A 12,368-nucleotide genomic window follows, 5' to 3' on the forward strand; every position below is an offset into this window, starting at 1 on the left:
GCAGCAGAAGATGGGCCAAGTTCTTGGGCCCCTGCACTCATGTGGGAGATCTGGAAGAAGCTCCTGGCTCTGGCTTGGCCTATCCAGCCTCTGTTGTGATCATCTGGCGAGTGAGTGAACCAGCAGATGGAAGATCTCTCTCTCTCTCTCTCTAACTCTCACTTTCAAATAAGAAAAACAAAAATTTCAAATTCATTCTTTCTTTTAAAAAAAGATGTATTTGAAAGTCAGAGTGATAGTGGATAATTCCCCCCACCATCTCCTCCCTCACACCCAGAGTAGGGGAAGAGAACGAGAGCCAGAGAGAGCAAGAGAGAGCTCTTTCATCTACTGGTTCACTTGTCAGATTCCCACAATATTCAGGATTGGGATTGGCTAAAGTCAGCAGCCAGGAATTCCATCTGGGTCTTCCATATTGGTGGCAGGGACCCAAGTACCAAGTTTGAAAAAGTTTTTTTTTTAAAAGATGAACTTCAATGGCATGTATATGTCTGTGTTTCTGTGTGTGTCTATACTACATATATACATTCATATACTGGAATCACATAGTGAGGATGCTTCAATGTCATCCTGTGAATTTAGAGTTTTTATTGTTTGTTATGGTCATTACATGATCCAAATCATTTTACAGAAATAACTTCCAGTATATAGTCAGTAGATGAAAGGTAAATAATACAAAACTACTATGTACCTAAAGTTAAATGACAAATCTGTGTGTCATATGCCCTTGTAGAAACTTTTCAATGATTATACCAAGGAAATGATTGGGGAAGAGGGAGGTTGAGACATATGGATTTCTACATCCTCAAAATCATCTCAAATAAATTATATGCTTACTAAAAAAAAATAAAAGATGAACTTGTTTACATATGGAGAAATTCCCTTTTTCACAGAGAAAAACCTACCCACTACTTGAACACAACAACAAAGAATTGTTCCTTTATATGTTATAACACAAATTAGACTATATTTGTCTCCCTGTATAAATAAATATATCAGAAAGACAATGGAAGTAGTGTTGAAGTAGAAGAGAAAGAAGAATAAGAAGGGCTATGATGAAAGGAAGCCAGAAGAAAAATTAAGTCAGCTTGTTTTGAAGTTGCACTTTACATATTTTATTTCCACCAGTTTAGTATCTATATTTTCTAAGATCAATATATTTTGTTTTTTTGTTTTATCATCATTGGGCTCCAAAATATAATTTTATATATATATTATTAACATTTATGACTATAAGAAATTGCTGAAACTACTTCTACATGTGATCAAAGTATAAATTTTGCTATCAAGATACACAGTATATCACCTTGCAAATTTATCCCATGTATTTTATACTGCAGAATTAAAATCCCAACACTGTAACATCTCAATGTATTTTTCCTTAAAAAATGATAATATTCATATAAACAGTACATTGTGAGATGTGAAATTTGATTGATAACTCCTAAATATCATCCCAAATATACACAAATTAAAAGATTGTCCCACATGCTTGTCCATTGTACATATCAAGAAACCCATGAAGACAACATTATAAAAGGCAGCATTTGTTAAAAGGCCACTGCATCTAACTTTGTGTTGCTGGAGTCAATACTGCAGTAACTGTCAATCTACTGGATGTCTTTGAGGTTAGAAGTTGATTCCATCAAGGCGAACATCAAGTAATTTGACTCTGTCTGCATGACTAAAGAGCCAGATTTCTTAAATAGTTCTTTTATACGATTATTTGGGTCAGGTTGCTTCACTCAGCAAAGGCATCAGTGGCCTCGGTGTTGACCTGTGTAGAAGCGTTGGCTTGTGTGACGTGGAGATAAATGTCATACTGCTGGTCCAGGCCAAGGTAGCAGTCACTCATGAGATACAATGTAAAGATGTACCTGAAATGAGCAGTAGAACAAAAATGTAAACCTGTCTTTCTACTCAATGACATTCAATTCTTTTGGAACTTCAGTAGTAAGAGTCTGCTTACCTTCCAGGCATTTCAGGGGTATAAAATGAAAGGGAAACTACGTGATGATTTCGTACATATCCTACTCTTTTTAAAGCAATAAGTTCTCTCTTATCCACTTCTCCTAATATTAAAAACCATCCTTCATCTTTTGATTTGGGAAATCGAGGGGTCACTGCACAGGTCTCTTGCTTCCCCTGTAAACCAGAAAAAAGGATAAAGCATTAATAATGCCTAAAGTTTCTATACAACTTGGTTGTGGTTAAAAGGCTATGTTACGTTTTTTGAAGGCCACAGATCTACATGGTTCAGTACATCTATCTGATGTTTTAAATTTTCTTTCTTTCCAGTTTGATGTCTTTGATAGGCTTTCACCTACCTTTCTTTAATATTTTCAGAGCACTCTGTAGACACGAGTTTGTGGCTACCAACTACCAGAATTTTGCCTCAGTTAGAAAAGAAGCTCTGAATCTTGAAATCAATTTAGTAAATTCTCCTGCCATTCCTACAATTATTGATAATTACTTGCAGATGAATAAACTGAGATACAACCACAGTAACCAAATCTTCCAAAGAAACATTCATAAGGAACTGATGCTTATGGAAACAAAGTCAGTCAAACCTAGATGCTATACCTCAAGATAATAAACATTATACCATATAGATACTTTCCCCTCAACCAAGAATAAAATGTACAGAAAAAAAGAGCACATATTCTAATGTGTCAATATTAAAAAGTCCTTTCTCTGAAAAATGGGAAATTGTAAATCAAGCAACATATAAAACATATTAATTACCACAATCCAAGATTAGATATAAATATAATGATAGCATTTGAAGCCTATTTTAATTGACTTTTACAAATGCAATATTATTCCAATGATTCCTTATCACAACGAGTTTATGGCATAAAATGAGTAATCATGATGTGCTCCGAAACAGACATTACTCAGTATTTTAGAGAAAGATATTTAACTTATGCTATTTTCAAAAAAGAATCACAGAGTAATGGTACATTTTCACATCATTTAGAAACAAAATTTAGAGCTTTCCTAGAATGATTAAAACTAAATTCTTATAACATTAAGGTTAATAAACTCAGTTTCCCCCATGATTTTATTTTTATGATCATTACTATTTTTTATGATTATCACAATTTTTTTTTTGGTTAGAATACACTAACTCATTTAGAAATGCTCACATTAAGTCCCCTGAAATGCTGCCTGAGGCCAATCAGCTCATACTTACACTGACTGATTTTTACCATTAGAAATCCAGTAAAGGGGGACTGGAAAGGACAGCAATGAATGGATATCATAACAGAAAGTTGTTGACCACTTTGTATGTGAAAACAGAGGGTGTCAGCCAACTAAAACCTCACTTCTAAGGGCTTACTGGGAAAGCCCTGAGTCCAGTGGGCTAAAAAGAAGACAATTTTCTTATTTAAATTACTGTGGTACTGAAAACCAATCTGCCCACATGCTGTGTACTAATAGTCTTAGAGGACTAAACAATTAATTTTGGTGTCAGAGGCAACAGAACAGGTCATACTAATTTAAAATAAAAATATTGTACATTTTGGGCCTGTCTGAATATTGACAAAGCTCTCTCATGTGTACTTTGATGAGGGAAGCTGGCCCGGGTGGCAACTGAGGCTCAAAAGTCTTAGCGTCTTACTCAAATTTAGGGAGCTAAGTGGTAAAACATCCACCAACTCTCCAACTTTAATATCCTTAAAAATCATTGGGAGTGCTGAGTAAAAGTATAGACTTTGAGACACTTTGCCCTGAGGTTCTGACTTGGTTAATCTTGGGTGGGGGTGGGGGGCAAAATCTGGCTCTCCAAGAAAGTCTGCTGGACCGAGTCAGTAGGTTATATTCTGAATAGTATTAGTGTGTCGGATGGATATTCTGGGGTGCTGGAAACAACTCATGAGGAGAACTAATTTCAAAAGACTGACTCTTGCTGCTTAAGACCAGTTGAGAAAGCAGGATTCATGAATGACACGGACACATTCGTAATATAAAAGAAATGTGTGGTGGTGCATGCTGGTATTTGGTGTGAAATATTTGAGAATGGAAACCAAACACCATACCTTGTAGAACCCAAAGTGGACTCTCTGCAAGCTGACTTGAAGCACATACTCCTGATCAGCATGCAATTTGATCCATTTGTTGTCATCTCGTTTGTCTGCAGTCAGATTTGAAATGGAGAGTTCATTATGTCCTTCAACTAAGTCATCCCATGAGCCTTTAACACTTATGCCAACATCTATCACTGGCAAGCGAGACAAGAAAGTCCATGCCTAAATAAAAAAAAAAAAGGGAAAATGAAAAAGGAATAGTCAATATGAAATGTAGTAATCAACTAATTCAATGCATTCAATGCAGTTGCAAAAAAAATGAGAAATTCTATTCATTTACCCAGCTTCCCTCATTTGTAGCATTTTCAAAACAAAAGTATAATATTACAACCAGAATATTAACATTGATATATCTACTGATCTTGTCTAGGTTTCCCAAGTTTTTCTTACACTCATGTGTATGTGCGTACAATAACATACTTTAAATCTTTTTAAAGCTTCAAAAGTTGTTTTAGAAACAACTACGGAAACATTTTCAGATCTAAACTTGTGATGCTTTACTGGAAATCACTCTCAATACTGAATAGTCATTACCTATCTTAAAAAATAATAAGTTTTAAAGAGTTTGTTGATGAACTGGTTTGTTCCAGAAGGCAAAGAACATTACTTGGGGGCTATAAAGGCAACCTGAAAGAATATTAGTGATGCAATTCTTGGTGTCAGTATCATCTGCTGACTGCTTACTATATAAGATTTTATCAATGTTGCAAAATTTGTTACTCTGAAAGGAAAGCATTTTTATACTTCTATATGTTGTAGGGAATCCTGTAAGGTTAGAGCTTTTTCTGGACAGAAACTTGTGTTTCTAGCTTCGTTATGTTGAAAATGTCAATTAAAATGACACACATCGAAACAGTGGGAAATATTTTATCAATTTTATTGTTGCTCTTTAAACAAAGATATTTGTGAGAAATTAGTATTAAAATACTAAGTGCTCACCAGTATGAAATGAATGAATGGATGAACTTTTAGGCCCATGGAAAGGATTAACAAAAGAAGTTTGAAGTCCTCAGGTAGTAGTCATCCTTTCTAACATTTACAGTTAGGTAGTAATATCACAATTAGTCAAGAAAATGTCCACATACACTAGCTGCTTTAACAGCTGACACCTTTTAAGTTACTTTTAAAAATATATGGGTACTTTAATTTTGGTGTTGCTTTTATTCCTTTAATATCTGCTATAGGCTTTCTTACACCTTGACTTCCTGTTTCAATGGCTTTAGCGCTGCTGAATTTACCTAATTGAAATGAAGTATTCCTGATGAACCAAACAACCCTTAGGAATTAAAAAAGTACAAATCCTATGCAGATTTTTCAGCTCAACTCCAATCCTGTCAACTTGTGTCAATCTGAAATTATGTCTGGAATTAGATTCTGAAATAGTCAAACCACAGAACGTACTTCAAACAAATGATGGTCTCTCCCCTGCTAGCACCATGAATCACTGAGTATAGAAGCTGTACCACCTGATGTTCTTCTAAGACTGGACAGCATGGAAGAGTGGTCAAGGAGACAATTAAAACACACAATTTCTGTAAAGCATTTAATTTTGTGAGACAACACAAGTAACATTCATCACCTGAAGCAAGACTTCATGTTTCTTCACTTGTATCATTAAATTAGTTATCAATTTAATGTTTTCTCTTATCAGCATGTCATTGGGATTTTACTTTACAAAGCCCCCAAAAGTCACATATAGCCTTTAATATGTGAAATCTTCTTTGTAGCAGTTAATACTATTTTTCAATCCACAATGTGTACACATATATTTATTGAGTGTATTTATATATTTATGTATATAAAACACAAGCTATTTTTAAAGAAACTGCTAAGACATTTCAATACCAGCCAAACATATTTATCTGAGGATTAATCTTCATCTATTGAATCAGGCAAGAGCACTGCCATGCATACAATTATTTAATTAGCAGCCAAATCCTCTGCCAGTCAGCAGCCGTTCCAGGCATACTGATGGGGTAGAAGATGCAAATCTCACAGTCGTACTGCTTTTTCTCATTACTACTGCAATTAGCACTTAAATTGATGCTTTAAACATACTAATTTCTGGAATAATTCAGGATTTGTATGTTACCTGGGATCGCCTCACTGCAGAGCCGACACCAGATTGCTCTGCAAATTGAAGCACTTTTGAGCCAAATAACCATCATCATATCAGACAGAGCCAATTTGCATTTGGTTTTAAAGATAACAGAATGGCAATTTATGCAAATAAATTAAGTAAGTTTACTTCTGAGTTCTCCCTGAACTAATTATAACAATGTTCTAATTTTTCATCACATCTAAAACTTGGCTAGAAATCAATGTATGTTATGTTTAAAGTGTGTTGTTGCTAACAGAAGTCTTGTTTTGATTTAAATATATTGTTTTTATTCATAATTTTGATGGTAATTTAGTCAGAAAGGTAGGCATTTATTATGAATATTTAAATAGTTTTTGTGCCAATTTTGGGTTCAACAGAAACTGAACAATCAAGACACTAATGCTTGTTATACTTTTTCTAAGTCTTGTTCAAAAATAAGTTCCACTCAGAAAAAGAAAGGCATGGTTTAGAACTTTAATACCTGAATCTGTAAGTCAATATGTTAATTATATTATAAATCCTGAACATTTACTTTGACATGTTTAGGGTAAAACTGCTTAGGACTTAAAAGTCTAGAAAGCCACATAGTTCTGGCATAGCTCACTCACTTTTTTTGGCTTTCCCAAAGATTGTTTGGATAGATGATTCAAGTTGTTTTCCACAACATAGACTTAGCATCCTATGTAAGTCTCATGGTTCACATATAAGAAGTTTATTTGAAAGAACACTTTAGAATTTTGGAGTAATAAAGCTTTGATTAAAATAAGAGGGAGCATAAATAAGTAACTGAGGGAATTGCACAAAAATATACCCAAGCATAAAAAAAGAAAAACTACCCTGAAGAGGGAGTAGGTCTCCTGGGTAAGGTAGATGCACAGGCTACAGGTCTTTCACAGAGGGCTTAAAAGCATTATACTGAAACATCTTTTACCAGTGCCACTACTAGTATTAAATACTACCACTGACATTATTTTTAGTATCATGCATAGAGTTTTTATTCTATGTCAAAACTGTATAAAGGGGCTGGTGCTGTGGTGTAGCGGGTAAAGCCACTGCCTGTTAATGCCAGCATCCCATATAGGAGCCGGTTCAAATCCTGGCTTTTCCAATTCTAATCCAGCTCTCTGCTATGGCCTGTCCTTGGGCCCCTACACCTATGTGGGAGACCTGAAGGAAGTTCCTGACTTCGGATTGGTGCAGCTCTGGCCATTGCGGCCATCTTGGGAATGAACCAGTGGATGGAAGACTTCTCTCTCTCTGCCTCTGCCTCTCTGTCTTTCAAATAAAGAACTAAATTAAAGAAAAAGGTGACTACTGCTGTTATGAAAAAAAAAAAGAAGATGTATAAAGCACTTTTTATATTGTGTTTAAGTTTCGTATGAACTTTATGAGATAGTAACTTCATGGTTAGTAAATAGTACACAGAATTTATTTTTTATTTTATAAATATTTATTTATTTGAAAGTCATCAGAGTTATAGAGAGAGAGGGAGAGACAGATCTTCAATCTGCTGGTTCACTCCCCCAATGGCTGTGATGGCAGGGGTTGGACCAGGCCAAAGCCAGGAACCAGGAGCTTCATCTGGGTCTTCCACATGGGTAACAGCGGCCCAGACACTTGGGCCATCTTTTGCTGCTTTTCCCAGTCCATTAGCACAGAATTGGATTGGAAGTGGGGCAGTGCCCATATGGGATGCTATCATCAGAAGTAGTGGCTTAATCTGCTACGCCATGACCTGGCTCCAGGCAGAGAGAATTCTAACCCAGGTGAGATAGACTCCAAACCCCAGACATATTGAGGGAGCCTACAAACCATGCAAGAGGTGCACTCACCTGCTTTGTTTTTGCAGCATGGAGCTCATTTTCTACCATGCTGCTGAATACATGGTCTTTCCCTCCGCAGGCATGGATCAGCTCAGGAAGGCACTCGATGGAGGTGCGACACCTAGCATGCGGTCCCTTTTTCCATTTTCTATGAAACAATATCAAAGCCAACCAAATAATTTTCTCACAGTACAAATGACATGTTCTTATAATGGTGCTTTATATAATTAAACAGATAAAAAAGTTAAGATAATCACTTTTTAAAAGACATTTTGGTTAATTTTTAACAACGAGCCAGCATTCTCTAAGATATCAGTCCCAGGCAGCATTGCTCTCAAGGCTCATGTAAATCATGCATGAGGTCAGCAATTCTTAAGGTTCATTGACAGTGGGTGTCTTTCCACAGGAAGGCATGAATGAGAAATAATGCTTCCACGTGGATAAAGTAGTGATCTGACCCTGATGTGTTTTTAATGGATGCAGGCAAATGTCTCTAATATATTTACCTGAATAAAGTTTTATATTATAAATTATTGGGAACATAAAATTAAAAGTACATTTTGGGAATCTTTTGAGATTTATAGCATAAGCCATGCCAGATCCCAGGAACACAGGCCACCTAAATCTTACAGCAAGAAGAAAAAGTATAATTGAAGTAAGATTAATACTGCACTCTTCAAAGTGGCAGGAAAACTAAACCAAATCTCTTAGGCCCCAAGCAGCTTCTCTAGCAGACCTGCTTGCTGTGTTAGGTAGTACCTTAATGTGCCTTCTTTATCGCTAAAATCCAACTCCTATAATGTTGAGTACGTACTGGAAGGATTCCTGAAACTGGGCTGCAGACGCATATGCGATATCTGCCTCTCTCTCCACACCTTCTGCTGCAAGTAAGCCTTATTCTCTGAATGTGTCTTTTAGTTCCCAGGGACACGCTATGGTAGGGACTCAGGCACCACAGAGACAACTGCCCTGGAACTCAGCACACTGGAGTCAAACTGGGCTGCTCCCGAGGGGGTCCTAGGTGTGCTTGAGGTTCTCCCTGGTGTTTGTATGTAGGTACTTCAAAGAACGGCCATGTCCAGCTGACAAGAAGTACATGGTGTGTGAGGCACACTATAGCCATACTGTTTAGCTTGTCTACATGATTGTGAACCAACATTTTTGCTGCAAAGTATCTTTCAAATGATGTGAAACACTGGTGTGAAAGATTTTCTGTTAACCATTGCCAACCCTGCTTATGATATGTACTGTTCTTTTCCTCGCTAAAATGTTTACTGTCATGTACAAGAGAGCTAAGGGTTAAATGATTTGATGTTAATATAAACTCTTCTTTTAAGCAAAGTTTGTATCTTGAACTCCATATATATATATATATGTATATGCATGTATGTATGTATGTGTGTATATATATATATATATATATATAAAACTAACCAGTTTTGTGTTTTGCAGATGTACGATTTACTTTTGGCAATGGATTTCAGATCTTTCAAATCTCTTCTATAATGACAGAAATTGGCAATTTATTTTGCTTTGGATCACAAAGCACTTTAATAGTATATTCTTAAATGAAGGCTGGTATTGTAAAGGAATAGATGCAGTTAAAATAGATATGTATCCAATGTTGTAAACTGAATTTAGATAGATGGTCAAAATGAATACTGGATAGCTTGGGATCAATAATCAAATTCCAATAATGGTAAAGGAACAGCACATTATGTTATGAATCCAAGTTTCTCTCCAGGGAACAGAGGCATTTTCACGGTAAAGAATCCATATTCTAGGCAAGGCATAAAATTCCAGTGACTACACATGTAAAAAAAATTTTTTTTTGAAATTAGAACAAAATGGAACAATTAAACTTATCTTTTAATTTCCTATTTTTTTTTAAAAAAGAGGGAACAATTACATTGAAAATTAAGACAATTTTACCTGAAAAGGTGAAGATGGTGCTGTTCTATGTTCGGTACAGTAAGAAGAGAAGAATCTTTTAACCACCGACCCTGGACCACCATCTGAACCAGATTGGTGATATTCAGGGCAGTCACCAGCCAGCCCTGGTTTGCAGCCACATCCAGCATTGCCTGAATAGGGAAAGCATCCACGTTACAAGACTAACAAGACTATCATAGCACTTGCCCTCTCCACTGGGAATCTGATGTTAGCTTTAACAAGAAACAAACAGAAACCAAGCATTACATATCTAAATGACGATTCATCTAAATAGAACCAGAAAATGAACTGAAGTTGTATTGAAGGGAAAAACCAAATCTCTCAAAGCATTTATTATATATTACTTCTTACAAAGGGCCAAATATTAAACTATTTTCATACAGTAATGATGGTTAGCCCACATTGGTACCCAATAAGAAAGTTAAGATTAAAAATTCAATGTACCTTTATGAGCAAATACTTATACAACTCACTGTATCAAAAGCATTATCAGCTGCATGTAAAGAATACATCCCATGTTTCTTTCAAATTTAAAATCAATAATGGTAAGGCGATGGAAGGTTTTCTTGCCAAAAATGTATTTTCTCCAAAGATCAGGCTAACACTAGAGCCCTGGTTTTCATGACAATCATACACCACACACTAGCAAAGGGGCAACTGCCAGCAGTGCATGTGGCAGGATGGGAAGCTATTCATATTAGCCTATACATTTAATCTAATGTTTTATGGACAAACAAAAGGCTGCATTTGCTTAAGGCAAAACTAAACAGTGAAATCTTATTTAAACAGAGGCGAAGTTTACACAGGCAAAGCTATTTCAATTAAATTAAATTCTGGAAAATGCCGACTTAAAGACACATAAGTTAATATCATGATCTTAGGCAGCTATTTTATATAGTTGTAGGATTGTACTCTCGCCCTTCGGAGAATGAAGGTATGAAGGTAAGAAATTAGATGAACTGGGAAAAATGCTTAAAATTATACATTAATATTTCACTGAGAGTAGAGATTTATAAAATGTAAATATCCTACAAGTAATTTTTAAAATTTAAATTTATTTAAAATTTTATTTGTCTTGCTTATTTGAAAGGCATAGTTACAGAGGGAGAGAGATATGGAGATGATAGATAGATAGATAGATAGATAGATAGTAAGAAAGGTATCTTCCATCTGCTGGTTCACTCCCCAAATGGCTGCATGGCCAGCTGGGGCTGGGCCAGCCTGTAGCCAGGGGCCTGGAACTCCACCCAGGTTTTTCACATGGGTAGCACAGGCCCAAGCACTTGGACATCTTCTACTGCCTTCTTGGTGTATCAGCAGGGAGCTGGACTGGAAGTGGAACAGCCGGGACTTTTGAAATGGCAGTCATATGGGATGCCAGAGTTGCAGGCAGAGGCTTAACCTGCTGTGCCACAACACCGACCCTACTAGTCAGTTTTTAGAGATAATTTTTAAGAGATATATAATGTTACTAAAGCTGACTTGCCATATTACTTAGTACTATTGATGCAGATATGTTCTCCTTCTTAGCTTTGATTTTTATACTCTGTGTTATCTAACGGTTATTTTTAAGACAAAGTAAAATAGTTCAAAAGACCAAACGAATCTATGATCTTTTTGTATACACTACAGGGAAATGGATCAGAGTTTTTGGATATCATGATTAGTGTGATGAAATGGCCAGACTGGTCTTTAGCAGTATTACTTTACTGGTTATGCATCATAAAACTTGAATTTGGAATAACAGATATATTTATATTTATGTGTATATATGAATGTGTGTACATATTTGAAGACATGTATGTAAATACAGAGAAAAACAGCATATAGTTCTCCTTTCCCCCTGAAGAGCAGAATAATGCTCTTTTTCTTTGAAGTATACGGGCCAAGGAGGTCATGAAAAATGCTACTCAGAGACAGGAAGAAAAAAAGAGAAAAAGAAAAGGTTTAGTCACAACTCCTAAGTGCTGCTAAGCGGAAAGGAAAAGAGGAATGAATAATTATACCTAACACAGTATCATGATGATGTTAGAGCTTGTAATGTGGAGTAATTACGGCAATTCTACTTGTGCTTTCACATTACAACTTGACTGGAAACAAATTCCAGACCAAAAGCTCACATGTTCGAAGAGTGGGATGTATGAACCATATGTTTTTAACTTTGAAGTTTTCATGAAGAAGTTGAAAGATTTCATAAAATTTATGAGAGTTCTCCATGATTTTTCATTGTATGATCCAGATGTGAAAATGTAAAAAAAAAAAAAATGCAAAGTAAGTGCTTACTTGAAGTAAATGAAAAGCCCTATCATGAATTGAAAACTATAATTTATCTTGTTTTAATTTAGAGAAGAGGCAGGTGGGGGAGATCAAGAACTTGAGAGGGTAAAGGGTTCTGTGGCT

At 35.8% G+C, this 12,368-nt stretch overlaps 1 protein-coding gene across 5 annotated transcripts in view; it reads right to left on the reverse strand.

Moving 5' to 3' along the window:
* Nucleotides 1-1,106: 1,106 nt before the first annotated feature.
* The window catches only part of ASCC3 (activating signal cointegrator 1 complex subunit 3), a 382,634-nt gene continuing 371,372 nt past the window's right edge, over nucleotides 1,107-12,368 (reverse strand). For all 5 annotated transcript variants that reach the window (XM_062186549.1, XM_062186553.1, XM_062186551.1 and 2 more), the window contains 5 exons: nucleotides 9,948-10,099; nucleotides 8,025-8,163; nucleotides 4,044-4,253; nucleotides 1,970-2,145; nucleotides 1,107-1,877 (listed from right to left, as the gene is read on the reverse strand). In XM_062186549.1, coding sequence (XP_062042533.1) covers nucleotides 1,742-1,877; nucleotides 1,970-2,145; nucleotides 4,044-4,253; nucleotides 8,025-8,163; nucleotides 9,948-10,099 — 813 coding nt within the window. In that variant the 3' untranslated portion in view covers nucleotides 1,107-1,741. The remainder of the gene's footprint in view (nucleotides 1,878-1,969; nucleotides 2,146-4,043; nucleotides 4,254-8,024; nucleotides 8,164-9,947; nucleotides 10,100-12,368) is intronic.

Source organism: Lepus europaeus, chromosome 3 (assembly GCF_033115175.1).
Source record: "Lepus europaeus isolate LE1 chromosome 3, mLepTim1.pri, whole genome shotgun sequence".
NCBI classification, from domain to species: Eukaryota; Metazoa; Chordata; class Mammalia; order Lagomorpha; family Leporidae; genus Lepus; species Lepus europaeus.